This window comes from Lepisosteus oculatus, chromosome 17, assembly GCF_040954835.1.
Source record: "Lepisosteus oculatus isolate fLepOcu1 chromosome 17, fLepOcu1.hap2, whole genome shotgun sequence".
Classification (NCBI taxonomy): Eukaryota; Metazoa; Chordata; class Actinopteri; order Semionotiformes; family Lepisosteidae; genus Lepisosteus; species Lepisosteus oculatus.
In genome coordinates, this window is record NC_090712.1 from 12372704 (window position 1) to 12391694 (window position 18991).

At 34.2% G+C, this 18991-nt stretch overlaps 1 protein-coding gene across 36 annotated transcripts in view; it reads left to right on the forward strand.

Annotated features, from left to right (window-relative positions):
* nrxn1a (neurexin 1a) overlaps positions 1-18991 on the forward strand; it is a 350164-nt gene that overhangs the window by 153573 nt on the left and 177600 nt on the right. For 20 of the 36 annotated variants that reach the window (XM_015363021.2, XM_069179707.1, XM_069179718.1 and 17 more), the window contains 5 exons: positions 3442-3564; positions 5350-5731; positions 6543-6733; positions 7589-7762; positions 18606-18725. In XM_015363021.2, the coding sequence (XP_015218507.1) occupies positions 3442-3564; positions 5350-5731; positions 6543-6733; positions 7589-7762; positions 18606-18725 (990 nt within the window). Of the gene's footprint in view, positions 1-3441; positions 3565-5349; positions 5732-6542; positions 6734-7588; positions 7763-13025; positions 13053-18605; positions 18726-18991 lie in introns of all 36 variants that reach the window. The other 16 variants (XM_015363013.2, XM_069179698.1, XM_069179705.1 and 13 more) reach the window with 1 other exon arrangement.

Genomic DNA, 18991 nt, shown 5'->3' on the forward strand with positions numbered 1-18991 from the left:
ACACAGCTCAGACTCCTTGTTTTTTGGTTTGTGTGGAAGTGATGAAAGGGAAGGAATCCATGAACCTTTAACTCATTGCTCAAGAAAACAACAGAATCTTTTACATGGGAAAATAGCTATTTTATACCCGGTATCCTTTAGGAAAGATCTTTTTAAATGATCTATCTCTACAGATGCATACTTGTTCTTTAGTATTGCAGGAGGTGTCAGGTCTATCTAATATAAAACAGACTAATAATAGTATAATAATACTTGCTTCAGAGGGATCTGGTGTTGATTAAAACTGGGAATAATGACATTCAAGTGGGATTCAGGTGCAGTGGTGTTTTTGTGTAATGTGTTGTCTTTGCGCAGGTAGGTGTGCATGTCTGGATCACACAAAACTATTATAGGACATTTGTAAGAAAATATTTTTCAAACGTTGCCTTTCTGCCTGCTGTAGACATTTGTGGGGCAAAAATTGCTCTTCCAGCCTGTGAGCTATAATAATACAGATACTTGTAAGCATCAGTAAAGGAACATGTGGAAGACTACAAAGGAGTACATCCTGTGCTGCTACATTTGGTTTCTATGGTTGCATCTGGTATCTGGCTCAGTGAGAAATATTATGCTGTATTTTTTTATCTGCAAATATTTTAGATTTCCTCTAAGATTTAAAATCTTTAATAGGAACAAAACGGTAGAATAGCCTGTAAATACCAAGTGCATTTAATAGAATGTATTGTTGTTAGGTTATAAATAATGCATTTCTTATTTGATTAATGCATAAAGAATTAATCATTTCGTGGTGGTATTTGATTACATTTCTTGGTGGTATTTGATTAATGACGAGACCAGATGCAAAAAAAAATAATTCATCTGCCTGCTATTTATTGCAAATCTACTGTAGTACTTGATGGTCTTTTCTTTGCAAGAGACATCTTTTATTTTCCACAAAATACTAAAAAATAATTTTAAGTGTAAAATTCAAAGTAAGTTGAATGTCTGATTTTTAAAGAGTGTCTGAAATCTGTGATTCACTTGTTCAATGATAAAGATCTTTGTGTGATGGAGTATAGTATTTTGATGTCTTTATTGCACCTAGAATTTCCTTAAACCCTCTTTTTAAAAAGATAAAATCTTACATTTAGGCTTATTAATTATTTGGAGGAATAATAGGTGTTGCTGGTGTTCTTTCTGAAAACTCCCTAGTGGTACAAAGTATCAAATGAGGAAATGAAATGTTCAATGCATTATTCTTATCAGTATGTGAAATGTGAGAATGATGTTTCAAATAATAATATTTGAAATACAGAGTAAATATGATATGCATGCCATCATCAAATGCCCTAGGAAAATCACAGTCCATATTTTCTACAAACAAGGTCAATCACAGTCAATATCAGAAATGTGTTAGTATGATATGCAGACTTAGGCAGTACAAAGCTAGCACGTTATTAACTTTCTAAATGTTGTTTAAATATTATTTTATATATTTTAAAACTTACACATTTCCATCATATACACAGACTTTGCAAAGAATTGGTAATCATTTGGAAAGCTTGGTACAAATATACACAATCAACAATTCAGATGTCTTGTGAGGTTAAAATATTGTATTGTTGATAAAGGTCTCAGATTTTAAATTTGCTGTTTAGAGAATATGAAAAAGAATGCAATCAGTTCTGTGGACAATATTCTATAAGATGTTAGTAAAAAATATACATGTAGTTATAATAATAATAATAATAATAATAATAATGATAATAATAGGTTTTATTGTTATGGCGTCAGACAGTATCTGTATCATTACACATACAAATGTCTCCATCTGCAGGCGATAAAGGGTATTGAATGCTTAACACTTTCTGATACAGTATATTTCACTTTCAACTGAAACGATTTGGTCTATGAATTATTATTATTATTATTATTATTATTATTATTATTATTATTATTACTACCACCTTTAACCACATTTTAACTATTTCTAATCGTAAAGATAGGTATCTTTCAAGGACTTTAGTCTGATTTATTACAACCAACAGTAAATGTGAACACCTACAGTACCTGCCTGGCTTGTCTGTGCTGATAGCTATTGTATGCCACACTGGGACAATGGACTTCTTTTTATACCAAAGATTTAACCCAAAAATTAAGTAAATTCGATATACAGTATACAGTACTGTAACACTCTACATTGAGAAAAAAAATACCAATGTGTATAAAGGCAGACTTATGAAGCGCTTATCAATAGTTTGAAATTAAATGCAGATTTATCTATCAAAGATGCTCTTAAACAGGAGGAGTTTAGATACAGTAAATTTGTTTTTTATAATTTGACATTTTCATAATTTTAACAAAATCCAATATACTGACATCGTTAGCTTATACTGTACATGTATATACTGTAGTCTGTGATATTACTTGTATTAATATTTATCTTCAGACAGCTGCATTCTCCTTCATTTTCTTTAGAAATAGAACGTTTCTTTAATAAATGCCTTGAATTGGAAGGCAATTTTGGATTTCATAGGTGATCCTGGATTTTTTAGTGTTGTAAACAATTGTTGCCACCTAAATCACTTTATATGATTTTGTTCAGACTGCATTGCAGTAGCTTATACTAATACATCATTGTATTGGATTGCATTAAAGCAAAAACACACTTTTTATTTTGTAACAGCAACAGCAAAAACAATTATATATTATTTTAATTTCCTATTTATTTTTTATTATTCAAACTATTAAGAGAACATACTATAAATAAGAGAAATAATATTAGTAATCCAAGTAAACAAAGTATAAATATAAGTAATTATAATCTTTTAATTGTAATATACAGTTGTAAAAAATTAAAGTTTAAAACATGGAAGAAACTTATCTCACAATATTTTGAGAGAATCTAAAAAAATAAATGAATCTCCAAGATTTTATTAAATGCAATTAATCACCTATTAATTCAAAAACCTATTGCTGATTGTGCATGTTTGTGACAAGCAGAGATATCTAATTTAAACATTCTTTTTATGAGATAGACTTTGGCAGTGTTCTCAAACTTTGTGAATCTTGGAATCAATGAAAGACTATCACTATTGCAAGTGCTTCATTGTAAGGATACAAATGTTATTTATAAGCCTACAGCTTGATTTTATACTCCTGTGACTTAATCATTGCTTAGTGTAAAAGTCCCTTTTTAACAATATTTGTAGCACTTTGAAAGAATGTGGGCTGAATTCTAGCCATTTGTATAATTATTTTTTTTAATATTTCAAGAAGACAATGATTGCTTTGTGCAGCAGGCACATCATGGGCTCTAATTGAATGTTTTCTGGCAATTTACAGTACCTTTACTTAATTTCATTAATTTAATGCTTGTAGTATGCCAGCCTTTTCTGTAAGGTGTCGCTTTGTGCTATAATTTAGAAAATGCACTTAACCACTCTTTGGAATATTCTGCAGGCAAAGGGCCAGAAACCATTTTTGCGGGGTATAACCTCAACGATAACGAATGGCACACAGTGCGTGTGGTCAGGAGAGGAAAGAGTTTGAAACTAACAGTGGATGAATTACAGCCTGTGGAAGGTATGTCCTTTTTAAATTCCATTTTCTTTTAGGTTTTACTGTGAGATACTGCCTTTTAAGTAGAGATGCTAGGAAACAGATAAAAACCCATAGGTTAAATCAAGCCTTTGCAGTGTTTTGTGGTTCATCTGATTTCCAAAATATTAGTCTGAATCTTGTTTTGTTGATATGATCCTTTTTGTGCGGTGTCTGCTTTTTGAAAGGTTCGTCTGGGACAGACGGATAGTTACAGAGATCTGGCTTATTTTGGAATGTTATGATAAAAAGAGCTTGTGACCCTTAATAACTGTGCTACATTGTAATCCGTGGCAATCAAAACTGCAAATACAGAATACTTTACACAGAGCTGCTCTCTTTTTTTCCATTAGTGTACTTTCCCTAGCCTTGTCATTTAAACACAATGCATACTCAGATCAGTAGTTCTGAAGCTCAAAAATATTAATATATTAAGATGTGTTTCTTGGCACAATTCAGTTAAAACCATTGTTTCTAGTTATCAATCCCCGGGTTTACATGAACTTGAAAATGACCTACAGTACACAATAAGGAATCTATGATGTAGCACAGACATAATTTACCACAATACCTTTGTTAAAAGAAGAAAGCGGTTTTAAAGACTAGATCAACAGGAGTGCCAAGAATTGGATGTACAGTACAGTATTAAAGAGTGACATACAAGGTCAAAGAGTGAGACTTTCCCTATAGTGGAGTAGACATTGCGACAGTACACACATTTTTTTCTTTCCTCTAAAGCTGATATTTTAATTGTATAGGGTAAAGCATTTTCAACTTTTCTTTTTGCTTTACACATATACATGCATAAAAATGCACATTTATAAATAGTATGTTTAAAAATAGTAATGCGGCCAACAGGAAGGTGGAGGGAGCATTTTTATAAAATATAATTTGATTAAACTAAAAAAGTAAGTGTTGCACAATGTAAGTGTAACGTACAAAGAAACAAGTATGTCCTAATTAGGAATGTAAGTAGACCAGAACTGAATTATCACTTGATCTAGGCCTAAACAGTCTGTTTAAAGCTGTATGCTTTTAAGAAATGGCTGTGTGACATCTTTATATCAAATAACTACTACTAAATGGACTGATTGGCCTCTCATGTCTAACCTTGTTCTAACCTCTTCCGTTCTTTGTTTACCTTTGAATTAAAAAAAATATTTGATACCCTCTAGTGGCCAAATGTATAAGAAATTTTCCTTTTTCCTGCCTTGATTTTTTAGTCATGCTTGGCTTTGTTTACACAAGTCAAACTAAAATGATATATATTAAAAAGAAACATCATGATTGTTTTTGAATATAACAGTAACAACTTAATTAAATGCATTACGTTCTGCAAAAAATTAAAGCAGCAAGATTGAATTTTACAGGCATAATATTATCAATAATATTTACATTAATGGAATGGCACAGGCCTGGGGTTCAATTCCTGAGGTGCTATCTGCGTGGAGTCTGCCTGTTCCCCCTATGTTTATGTAGGTTTCTTCTGGAAACTCTTGTTTCCTTCCACAATCTAAAGACATACCGGTATTTTAGGTAGGTTAATTGGCTTCTGCGAAAAATCGCCAGGGTGTGAGTGTACAGTATGTGTGTTTATATTTGCGTGTCCTGCAATAAACTGGCATCTCAGCCAGGGTGTATCCTGCCTTGCTTCTTGGGATAGGCCCCGGGCCAACATGACGCTGATTAACATAAGAAGTTATTGAAAGTGATGTGATGATATGATAATGATTAACATTAAATTCTCTCTGTTCCTTTCTTCATTTGAAGGTCTGATGGCAGGAGACCACACGCAGCTGGAGTTCCACAACATAGAAACAGGAATTGTGACCGAGAAGAGGTATATGTCTGTAGTGCCGTCCAACTTCATTGGCCATCTGCAGAGCTTGTCCTTCAATGGCATGGTTTACATCGATCTCTGCAAGAATGGAGACATAGACTACTGTGAGCTCAATGCCATGATCGGGTTCAAAAACATCATAGCCGACCCTGTGACATTCAAGTCCCGGTCAAGCTATGTGGCGCTGTCCACTCTGCAGGCCTACTACACCATGCACCTGTTCTTCCAGTTCAAGACAACTTCATCTGATGGGCTGATACTTTACAACAGTGGAGATGGCAATGACTTCATTGTGGTGGAGCTTGTCAAAGGGTAGGTACAATATCTGACGTCAAGAGCAATTTTCACACATCACAGTCTTTCTCTAAGCAGCGCAGCAGGATTCCAAGACGTAAAACTTTCAGGTGAACATACTGTATAATGTATATTGAGTATAGATTGTTTTTTCACTCATCTGTCTGTATAATAATAATAATAATAATAATAATAATAATAATAATAATAATATTTTAAAATTTGTCAGATACACCAGAATGCCATATAAAATGTTCTTAAACACTGGAATGTACAGACTCTTTTATATGAGGAATATCTATTCAATATATCCTCCTTTGTATTTGAATTAATTTCATGAAAGTACAGTCAAAAAGACAAAAAATACACTTATATTTCTGAATATATTTTTCAGAATGCAACAGCTCTGAAATAGTGTGACTCTGTGGATACTGCGAATTCCTAATGCAATGAATAGTTTTGGCCAAGCAATGGACACAGATGTCTTGAATCTCCTGCCAAATCTTTGTAATGAGTGATATACATGATCTAGTGCATACACTGTAAACCTGTTAACCATCTGTTAAATGTAATCGGAATTAATAGAAAACATTGGCGTAAGACATATCAGGATCAAATAGTACCTTTCTGCCTGGATTCTTTCTAACATCCGTTTGTCATAAGATAAGACCATGTTACACAGGTAAAGATAAAGGGTAATGGTTTTATCAACTTAAATTATCCAACACAGCAATTTAAAATATATATTTGTCAAGTCAGCAAAATAATTTCTAAACTCACATGAGTTCTATGTTCCCTTCTACATTTTGTGTTGGAATGTTTATTCCAGGTATCTGCATTATGTATTTGATTTGGGTAATGGTGCTCATCTAATCAAAGGCAACTCTAACAAGCCCTTGAATGACAATCATTGGCACAATGTGATGATATCAAGAGACACAAACAACCTGCACACAGTGAAGATCGACACCAAGGTGACAACTCAGACCACAATGGGAGCCAAGAATCTTGACTTGAAAGGTAAAGGTACCACTATCCAATACACAAACAAATCTTACAGTATAACTGAAAGGTCTACCAAATGCCCCCATGTTGAATAAGACATATCTGGATGTCATCAATTTTAATTATTGCTATTTTCTGCTTTGAGAAAATGCCCTCCTTCAGGTAAATATGCATGAAATATTTGTTTAAAAAAATTATTTGCATTGAAAAGGGTAAGATTAGTTGATACTCCCATCTTTGGCCACTTCCTGATTAGCTTTATACTATGAAGCAACTATTCATAGTATAGAAACTTCCAGTTTCTACAGGAGAGCTGAACATTGTATTGTAATGGAAATATAATAATGTTACAGCTGTAAAAGATTACATTAAAAAGATGTTACTGTTACCACATATTAATGGAAGTAAAAAAAATTAGATTACTAAATGATGTAATACAGCCATGTAATACATTTTTGTTGTTTTTGAACTGGAGCTCCGGCAATTTCCCTGTTCATTACAACTTCTGGCTATTTTGTGTGCTGCCCCAGCAGAGGGCAGTAGAATCACATCACATTTTATACAGCACCAGGATTTGCTTTGGTTTTGGAATCACAATTAATGTACTGGGTTTTTATAAAGACTTCTAATAATTTTAAAAGACTTTTTTTACGAAAACATTTTGTTTTTCAAAAGAATTTGATGAATTAAATGCATAAAAAGAAAAAAATATATAAATATGCTTTGCATATACCTGTACATGTAAGCATATGTGTATACTGTATGTAAATGCTGGAAGCTGAAAATTAGGCAGTTGCAAATAGGACAAAGCAAGATGATTAAAAAAGAAGCATTAATGAAAGGCTCCTTTCTTCCTGCATCTTCCAACAGGGGACTTGTACATTGGTGGGGTTGCCAAAGAGATGTATAAAGACCTGCCTAAGATGGTCTATGCCAAGGAGGGTTTCCAGGGCTGCCTGGCATCTGTGGATCTGAATGGCCGGCTCCCTGACCTGCTGTCCGATGCTCTGTCCTGCGTGGGGCAGATCGAGAGGGGATGCGAAGGTACAGAATTCCTTAGACTTTGCACATGTTGCATTGACAGAATGTCAGAAGCCCCAGAATACTGGATTCAGACAAGGACAGCACTTCAGTGCTCTGCTTCCTGCATGAACTTTAATACTGTAGCTTTACTCCTCATCTGTTTTACATGGCACACTCTTTAAAAAGTTCTTCAATTTCTGTAACTAGTATGTCTCCAGATTCTGTCTGTGGGAATTGTAAGTGTTTTCAAACAAGGAAGAAAGAATATCCCAGTCAAAGGCAGCAGGGTACAGAGATAAAGTGGGGCTTGAAAAAATTGAATGCATATTATCTCTCATCACCACTAAGCTACAGTATTAAATCCAATTAAGTCTTAACTTCTCAACTTAAGTCCACTTCTGTAATAAGATTTTGTATTAAAAATGCACAATGATATATTATTCAGGTTTATTTCATATTGTAATAACAATCCTTGTTGGACTGTTACAATTTTTTTTAAATCTGATGTACCATTCACAACATAAAACGGACCATAGTCCTATTCTGTTAGAAACATATATGGATAGATTGTTGTTATAGTAACTACTACAGTTTAGAAAGTATTTAGTTGTGTCTTTGTTCTAAAACTGGTCATTAATATGACCTTAACAATTTATCAAAAGCATTTATATTAATTCCCCAACTCAAACATCAGTAAGGTTACTCTTTTAAAATATAGTAAAAATGTTTAGTCCAAAAAAAGCTCAAGATGAAATTGTCCTAAGAGAATTCTTACACTTTTATTTGACCTGACTATAAAAATTCTGTCTCAGAGCAGTTACAGAGTCTCTGTCGATTCTGTCTATAGCATAATATAAGGTCCTGATTCACATTCAGGATGACATGAAAGAGACAGAGAAAGGTTGATATAAGTAGTACTCTAGCTGCCTAATACTGTATGTCCTTTAGCAGGGATGGTGAAGCTTTTTTTAGCTATAGTGCACAAAGTCAGGTTTTTATATAAAATTGCTGTGTATATATATCACTAAGTGCCCAGGGGCTAACAGTAACTTTTTCAAGCAATATTTCCATCCTTTTTATTGATTTTGTAAAACAAGAAAGAAATGCGTCAAAATGCAAAATAATCAAGAACATTGCATTAGCAGGTATGAACAGTCAATCTTAATTAGATAAGATCCAATGGTGTCTCAAAGCAACACAACATAGAAAAAGAATAACAGCACTTATGACAGTACAATATGGTTTGATTGTATTGCTAAGCTACTGGAAAATTGATAAATCATGTCTCAGTGCACATTAATTTTGAAAACCCAAATGCTTAACTAAAAGTGTTCATTAAAAGAAACAATCACAGTGTTATTGTTACTGCAATCATAAAATTCATCAAAGTAGTCCACTCATTTGTGGGACTCTGACTGTAACTCTAATTCATTGTTTATATAATTGTTTATAATTGTTTTTTTTTGTTTGTTTGTTTGTTCTGTAATGATCAGTGGCAGCCATTATTGGTTTGTCTTCGTTTTAGTAAATAAATCTGATTTTTCAGCAATTAAAGTAACTTCTTAGTAGAAAGCCCCCTAAGTTAAAGACTATGCATAATATTGCTTTTCATAGCAAAGGATTACTGTGCTATCCAAGAACGTTGAAACAAAGTTGCATTTACAATGTACAGTACTGTACATATTAGAGTCCTATTTCATTTCAGGCTCGTGTTATTTTGAGAATTTACAACCAGGGTGCATCTTTTATTTCATTATGTTCACTGCAAAAAAGCACTTGCTACCTGTGATACCTTTGAAAATATCTTGTTGTTTGATTGTACGAGCTGATTCATATGAAAAGTGATACCCTTATTCAGAAGAAATATACACTGGAGGCACTTTGATTAAGCAATTGTGTGTGGTAACGCAGGGCTCCCCATTCCAACTTTTTTATATTGGAATGTGAAACATGGACACTTGTTTTGCACAGAAAATAGCAGTTTGACATAATGCTGGAATCGTATTAGAATCTACAATAAAACCTACAAAAGCATTAGGATAATGTTCTACTCACTTATTCATAGCTGCCCACAATTGCATGTGACCCTTCATGGGCAATTATACAGTTTTAATCTCTTTCTAGTCCCAGGGTGCCTGGGATAAATAAAACAGCTCAGCAGCAAAAACTGCCAACCACGAACGAAGGGAGCATATAATAAGTGCTATACTGAGCACTGCTAGTTTCCATGGAGTCAGGGCCATTTTTGCAAATCAAACTGACTGGCTTTCTAAAAAAATCACTCAGGTCTTATAGGGGTAGGGCAAAATAAAAACAGTGGATATGCTCAAGGTGGGATGTATCCAGGATGTATTCCTGTTGTAATACCCATGTTCTTACAAACACCACCAAGAGATCTTCAATGACCAAGTAGGTAGGACTTTAAAGGACATACAGTATGAAGGACCTTCTTCTGTATAGTCTCCTCTGTCTCCATCCTGCAACATTGCTTTGGAAATCCCGTATCAAGGGGAAGAATGTGATCTACTTGTATGCCATCACCACATACTGTACATCATGCTCCATTACCATTCAAATTTATAAATATACATATTTACATTTTACCTATTTTACTTTTTGAACAGTCTACTACAGAGTATGTGTCAGAGTTACTGTCAGTTGAATTCCATTAATGCAGTAACTTGTGTTCCTGTAACAAAACTATTTCTGAAGCAGGAGAGTGTTATGCTGCCATTGCTTCAAGCATTGGCTGCCTCTCATTAACCTGGTTCTTTCTGTTTTTCAGTCAATTTAGTAATGGAGTAACAACAGTGATAGAACTATCATCTATATACATTTTTACATTATGTCTGCCCATCAGCAAAGCATGTTTGTATGTACAGTATGATCAGGCATAGACATAACATTGCTGTGGCTAAATGGTAAGATTTTCTTGGTAAAAGGAGACTTCACCTTTTTTGCGGTCTCAAGTTAGCAAGAAAACCTCTTCGATGAAGAACAGCATTGTTGTGTATGGCTGCCATACATAAGCTTTTTACATTTAGATTTGGCCTTTTTTGTCTGTGTTTATTTAGTCATATTATTTATTTTATTATTTATTCTGTTAAACTAATAAAATATTAATTTAAGCTTGCTGTGTGCATTCAAAACTACTTAAATAATATTGCTGATGTATGCATGGAATTTCATATTGTTTGCATCACAATAAACATTTATTTTTATTGTCATGAACTTTTTGTTCATTTGTATACATTTCATTTTATTAACGGTGTCACTCTCCCATTCTTTTTATGTCTGTGGCTCTCATAATCCCCTCTGCGCTGTGATTAATGTCAGTGTTCACTGGTTATTTTGTCTTTTCCTATCTTTGTTATCCTCCTCAGTCTGCTTCTTGATTTTAATGTACTATTCGTGCTTGCATTGAAGAAAAAATTAAAGTAGCTCAAACTGAAATTTAGGCAGAATGCCATTTCAGTTCCAGACAACAGTGCCTATACAAAAAAAAATTAAATTTAAAATAACATTTTATTTCTAATTTTATTTTTCTTAATGTTAAATTACCCTGACCTTTCAGCTATAAGGACTTCATTCTGTGCCCCTCATTCTCCATTGAATTTAGTCAGGTTATGAATACATACAGTATTGTCAGTAACAGATTGGATTTATTCTCCAATTAGGAACTAAGTAAGTGGACACCTTTCACAATCATTCTGCTCCAGTCTACAGGGCATGAAATAACACAGGCTATTTAGACTGTGAGCAGAGAGGCCTTCTCTGGCTCCAGTCCAGACACAACACTGCAGCAGAATCACAGTTTTTATTAATTTCCAGACAATAATACTTCCTTGTGCTGTGCTGTTCATATTATTATTACTGGCAATGGAGCTGTATGCACATATTGAGAGTAATGACAAAACAGGATGTGCAATTAACAACTTGACTGCAATTACAGAGATTTCTCAAGAGATGCAGAGGAAGAACAGCAGAGTCCAGACTGTGAAAAATGGCTCACTTCTGCATTAATAATGCATTAGATAGCATATTTTTTCTTCTTATTAAAAAGATTCTTCATCAGATTTAACTTATCACTTATGTATAAGCACTGTACAGTATATCACAAACACATCTCAGAGTTTTAGTGCTCAAGATTTCTGTGCATAAATAATTGGAAGGTAATACAGTAGAACATAACTATGTCTAGTGGCACGCTTTATTTTTTTCTGTTTCTCAGAAGCACACCCTGTAAACATCAACTTTTGTCAATTACTTGAGGTGTGGTGAGAAAATGGTTTGCTTCTGTGAAGAAAACATTACTACTGGAAGTGCACTGTGGGTGAAATCCCCAGTGCTGGTCTCTGAGACAGGCAAATTATTCACTTGACTAATGTTCCACATTCCATCAGTTTGAATTAGAAAATTCATGGGATGAGCTCCTAGAACGTGCATGGTCTGACCAATTAATGAGCCAGTCACTTCAGTGAGTAGTCATCAATCTGACCAATATGCTTTCATTTCATTCTTTCAATTATCAATAGGAAGAGGATTAATTCATTTTTATTGTACTGTACATCACCCAAAACAGGATCAGTCCTCCAGAAAGAAGTGAACTTTTCTTAATAAGTCAATACACAATTTCATGTAGCCTCATGTGAATATCATCATTTCAAAACATGACAAGAAAGTCTTAAACAGAAAAAAGAAGGATTTGATGCGTAGTTAATTAATATAAATTTCAGTATTTTAAGATGTTTGATTTGATAGTGCTGTCATGTTATGTATTGGGGGCTATTCCATACTGTACATGGGGGTACATGGGTAGTAGGTAGATATTCTGAGAAATATAAATGGAAAAAGTGAACTGCTAAATATAACAACTAATCTCATAGTTCTAAAGCAGTGTTGTTCTATTTAATCTTTCATGTAATAATTTATTTCGAGGTACGATTTCAAGTGTAATAACAGGCCTATGAAAGCTAATGCTATGAAGGATATATTTAAAAATCTTTCTAATGGGTATGTGGGGCTGTGGGGCTGTGATACTGCTAAAACGTTTAATTTACATTCATCACATCACATCAGCTATGTTATAATTTCAGTAATTACTGTTTAGGCCTTGCTTGCACAAAGGTTATGGCTACTGTAAAATTATTTGCCTTATGCAGCAGTCTCTTCGTTCTTTCAGCAGCATGTCTGTCTCCTATCTCTAGTTTATTATGACCGCTAACATTTCAATGCTTACTAACATTTGATATATTTTGCTTTTCTTTTATTTTGCTGACAAAAGTTGCATTGATGAAAGCTGACTTGCAAGGTAGATAGCTTTGTTTGTTCAAACCAAGTCTGAAACCCTTAACATACGACCCCCTTGGAAAAAAAAGTTATTTTTTATACTATATGTATTCGGTTTTACCATAGTAAATACAAGTAAAGGCTCTCTTCAGTTCTTGTATTGATTTCTATGGGGTTTTCAGTCTTGAACTTCCTTGTGTAGTAGTCACCTTAGTCTTTGGTTTTTGTTTCCCTGATCCTTCACGTTTGTCATATGAAAGCATGCTGTTTATTCACGCTTCCCTTAATCAATAATTAAATTGTGGTGATCACCACTGCATGCATTATAGAACATGATTTGAAAAGCTTCTTGTCAAGCCAAAATAAAAATCTTCTAGATGGGGGTCTTAATTTTATTTAATTGCTATTTGCTGCATTGACAATCTAGATGATTTTTATCAATTGTGATTTAATTTTGTGTAGATGAATTTAATTTGATGATGATTGCAATATATTAGAATGAGCTTGCATCTTTCTAGGCAATAATAAATAACTGTTAAGTAGGTATTGTTTGGACAAATCAGACATGATAAGCAATTGGCTTCAGCTTTTTTTCATTATTTATACAGTAATACCTGAACAACAGGGAGGCATTTGTATGAAAGTTTACAAGTCAAAATAGTAACAGATCTTTTATTAATCCTCACAAAATATTAGAAAAGTATTACTTGTGAGCAATCCTCAGTTTATTTCCTAGGATTTTCTATCAATACTGTATGTACTGTAATGTAATGTTTTATAGTCCCAAAGTGACATTTTAACATGTCTCCTTTCAGTATACAGTAACCTATTTTTAATACTCTTGAAGCACCTCTATAAACTATTCAGAAACCAATTCTCTTTTATGACACCAAAATTACTTTAACAGCGCTTTTCTTTTCTCTTCTCTTTTTTGGGATAATTTGTTTTTTGCCTTAGGGCACGAAGCTTGAAATTACTGAAACTTGTTTTATGTGTTAGAAATTCTGCCAGCTGTAGCTCTTTTCATAAAAGCAGGTTTTATTTTTAAAACTATAATAAATGCCATACTAAAATTGTTACGGTGTCCATGTTACTCATGGATAGAATATTCTAACAATAAAACTTAAGCACTATTAAAATATGAATGTTTTGTCATCATAATAATAACCAGCAATAAAAATATCTTCCTAATTTGTTGCCTATCAGTGTCTATAAGAGAGGTCTGTGGAGGAGATAAATATAAAAAATGTTTTCATAAATGGTTAATGACTTCTAATCAAGTTAAGGTATGTATTAGTCTTAAATAATTTAATTTATGTAGCATAGATTGGTGAAATCATAAGGTGTTATAGCAGCATAATTACGAATTCATGTCATCAGTGCTTTGTCTGCAATCTCTAAAATTAGGTATTACTGTTACAGAGGAATATGAGTTGCTTGGTTAGTTTCCTCACAGGAGGAAATCTATCCATAACAAATCAAACTAATAAAGCTAATATTTAAATATAATAATCGCCTAACCTTGATGCATAAACCTCAGACTAACCTCCATGCTAACCAGTTCCCATTTCACTCATATTCACCCATTAACGCCTGGCAGAAGGACATATTAACTGAGACATGGACTTCTGACCTGTTAGCAATGATACAGACTTGCAAATGAGTGGTATCACTTGTTCATGCATACTTCAGTCTGTTCAAAGGGAGCTCTACAGGGCACTTGATTGTAATGCAATTCCAAACGTTGGTCTGTTATGGTCAGTCTGACTGCAGAGGGAGACTAGTTTTTGTGTGTCAGTTTGCCCAGCAGCCTTTCCTTATTATATTCTATTATATAATTATGATATATAATTATTATATTTCCTTAATTATTATATTCTTTTGGATTCCACGTACTTGTTCTCTCATAGTTTCCTGCAGTAACTTTTTCCATGTACAGATCCATTAAGGCAGATTAAATACTGTCCATAAACATATTACATTTAATGGTAATAAAAATAATAGTTGAAGAGTATAGTATTACAGAGGTATGGTATTTAGAACAAAATTAAACATTTTCATAAAATGCTGTGCAAATTACAAATGCTCTGTACCAACTATAAACTTTGTTGATTATATAAAGAGAGAGGGCCCCGGCTAACTCCAGGTCCTCCACGAAGGAGGTGGGGTACAAGGCTAACAATCCTGTCCCGTAAAAAACTAATGTTACGGGAACACCAACTTGATGCTGCTGCCACTACGTGCCGGAAGGCATAACAGGCAAACCTCTATCCATATAATGAGAAGTTTATAGATGTATTTGTTGTTTATAATAAATTCCTGAAGTGTTAATGATTCTTTCAGAATGTTTTAATGTAAAAATCTAATTTTCATCTGGATTCTAAAGAAAACATGGCAGATGGCATTTAATCTTTATTTTTCTCATGAACAAGCACAACTGAAGTACACAACAAGCACAGGAGAGTGAAAAGCAGACTTCTTCACCTGTGTCACTTAAACACTGAAAAACAACAGTAGTGTGAGATACACAGTACATTTTGAGTATTAGATCACTGCTCTGCTGTGTTGTGAATGACATTTCTTCCAGGACAAGCAGAGATCGTATTTGCCATGTTTGCTCCTCAGTGTTTGACTGTGAACATTCCTTGACAGGTCATTGTGGAAAAAAATGAAATCTTTTAATTTTGTATTGGATTTTAACATGCCACTAATAAAAGCACAATCTTTTCCAAACACAATTTGAATTTGACAGTAAGTACCTGAGGACATCTCTTCTGCCTGTGGTTCAGTTTAGAGAGAAGGCGATTCTTACTGATGCTACATCCTCCTGAGCAATACTGTTAACATCTAAGTTGTCACAGTATTGTGATTAAGTGTTTGACCTCAAGGATGACAGTTCTTTAATTGCTTCTCTTTAGGGTCACAGGTAATCTGCAGATGATTGTTTATGCCTAGAAGAATCTCCAGAATGATTGGAACTGTTGTGAAAGCCAAGGATACAATATTGGAAAGTCTCATGTAACTTTCATGCAATTGGTTATAATAAATAATACAATTTAAAGAGAGCTGCAGGTGTCAGTGGCACAATTGCCAAGTCATGACAGATTCTGAGTCACAAGGAGAAGTCAAGAACAGTCTTAAAGACATAGTTAGACCATTACACTTAGTCATACCTGGAATGCCTTTCAACTGTAAAATAGATGTATTTTTTTAAAATACTCAAATAATACCTATTGAAATGTTAATGATTTCAAGTAAATGATGCCTATCTCATTAGCTTTATTAACCTCTGCTGCATTAGTTTATTAGAAGCTTTCTGAAAGAAATGTCTAATGAATATAAGGAATACTGTAGAGCAATCAGATGGCAAAGCAAACACCCTTCTGTCCACTGGCTAATGTCTTACTCTTTTTGCAGTTAAATGCATTAGTACACTGTTTCAAATGACTCGTATTAAAACTGGTTTGCTGCACAGACTGAAGGAGCTAATCATGTGAATTTTGACTCGTGTAGTGAGTCCTAATTTTCCAATTGTACATCTGGGAGCATATGCCAGCCCTATGGGTTCTCTGCTCTCCAGCAGTCTTGTAGGGCACTGTGCCTGGTGTGCAGCTGCTGGGGACTGGGGGAGGTTACAGTAATGTCTGCACATAAAAGAAACACTTCACTTTCTTTATCTAGTTGGCCATGTAAAGATCCTTCCCATGAGAAAGGGGCTTTATGTCTTACAGTATACGGTATGAATACCCCAAATCCCCACTTGAATTATAAAAGTGAAGTGAAGCCTCACTTAAGCAATCACATCAGTAGCAGCAGGAGGAATTAATTTAATCCTACAAACTTCTAATTTTCCATGGGGAATCCCCTCATATCATCTTATCTTGCCATCTGGCTTGTTGTGATGTAGTGAGTTACTTTACAATTTCCTCCTCTCAGAAGAGTCTTCTAATCTTTTTGCTTCTTGACAATATAGCTGAGGAGCAGAGAATAGAATTTTGGCTGCTTGACATGCAATAGACTAACAAATATAAGGAGATATGGAATGTCTCTATCATATAGTTTTAAAAAGTTCAGTTTGCTTTGCAGTCTTTGCTGATTTATTAGTAATAATAACTAATAACTTAGTACTACGGTTATTGGCTGCCACTTCTAGTCAAAGACGACTGGATTTCAAATCACCCAGTTATAAAAACGGACACATAGCTGAATAGGCTGCAGCTGAGATGTGGTGGTGTAACAATACAGGAAGTAAAACAAAAATGTGAAAAATAAAGGAAATTCAAGGTTTTACTGAAGGACCTCCTACGTAAATTCCAAACTGATGGATCCTAAGGTGGTGCCTGGAAGGTGACCAGAGTTATTGAAGCTTCTCCTCCCCATATATCATAAACAATTGAATGAAGAAGGAGGGTGCTGACTACTCGGCCAACTTCTATAGCATACTTCACTCTGTATGAGGTATCTGAGTGATATGTGTGACTGAATAGATAATGGGGTTGCCTCTACATAAAAGTACATATTTGGGAACTCCAGTTATGCTTTTAAATTTTCCCCATGGGTAGAGCAAAACAGCTTAGCAAGCCTCTCATATTTTACCTGAGATTTATGAGCGCTGACAGCAGCCTGTTTTAGCTATTGGTGCTGTATTTTCATATGTGAAAATAATGGTGGAGAACTGAAGTCTGAGGCATTCATTGGAAGGATATCAAAATATATTTTTCCCATATACCGTAAGTATATTATACATAGGTAGTATTTGTTTGTATATATATACAGTTGACAAATTCAGTTTCATATAAATTTTATTTCATTTTAGCCTTCCATTTTTAGCCAATATTATCAGATGAATTCGTGTATTATATGATTTTAAAAGCTGAAGCCAATAATTGTTTTATTTTGTTTGAGCTGTCTGGACAATGCTTGACATAACACTTGAAAGCTAAATGTAACGTGATTTTTTTTATTGTATTTGCAGTCTGTTTCCCTGATTTCTTTTCATATCCTAGTTAGAATCAATGGTGGTAGTTGTTGGAGCAAGTACCAAATTATATTAATAATTATTACTGTTAATAAGATGTCTTTAGAGTAAAAGTTTAGATTTATGAAAACGTCAAGAATATAATAGATTAAGAAGCAAAAAAATCACATAGACACATGAACGCAATGACTGATGAATCCTTCATAGAGATGTTTGCCTTAAGCATGTGCTTGATAAATTTAGAGCACAGGACCATCATTCTCAGTAAACAAAGCTGTGACAATTTAAACAACTGGCATATCATTAATTTTATATTCATATTTCTAAGAATGCAAATTAGATTTACTTTCAAAACTAGTTTGAGGGTGCATTAGTATTGGGGGAAAAAAAACGGTAGCCCCAGAGTGGCTATTAGTGGTCAGTATACTGTAGGCTCTTCATCTCAGAGGATACAATAATTCCTCTTTTTCTATTACCTGTTGAACCTGTGGCTGACCTGAGGTGTCTCCTCCGGACGGGTGTCTCTCCGTCATGTGAGAGAGGGTCTTCAGCCAGGCCATGGGAGTGACAGTACCTGCTCTTTTGTCCTTGATTCAGGACCTAGCACCACCTGCCAGGAGGACTCCTGTGCCAACCAGGGAGTGTGTCTACAACAGTGGGAGGGCTTCAGCTGTGACTGCAGTATGACTTCCTTTGGAGGTCCCCTGTGCAATGACCGTGAGTACAACACTGATTCCTCTTCTCCTCCCGCACTGTACATTCTGGTGCTTAATGTTGGTAGAGATATTATGAGTGTGTACTGAATGATAGTTGCAAGTAACAAGGTGATAGGGAGTACATACTGTATGTATGTACTGTACAAAATTCATTTTCTTATTGGACAGTCTTCATAATTGTCATTTAGTCATAACTGTAACTAGTATTTTTTACAGTGAAAATATTATATTGTAGTGAAAGAAAGGTTAGACTATTTATAATAATGT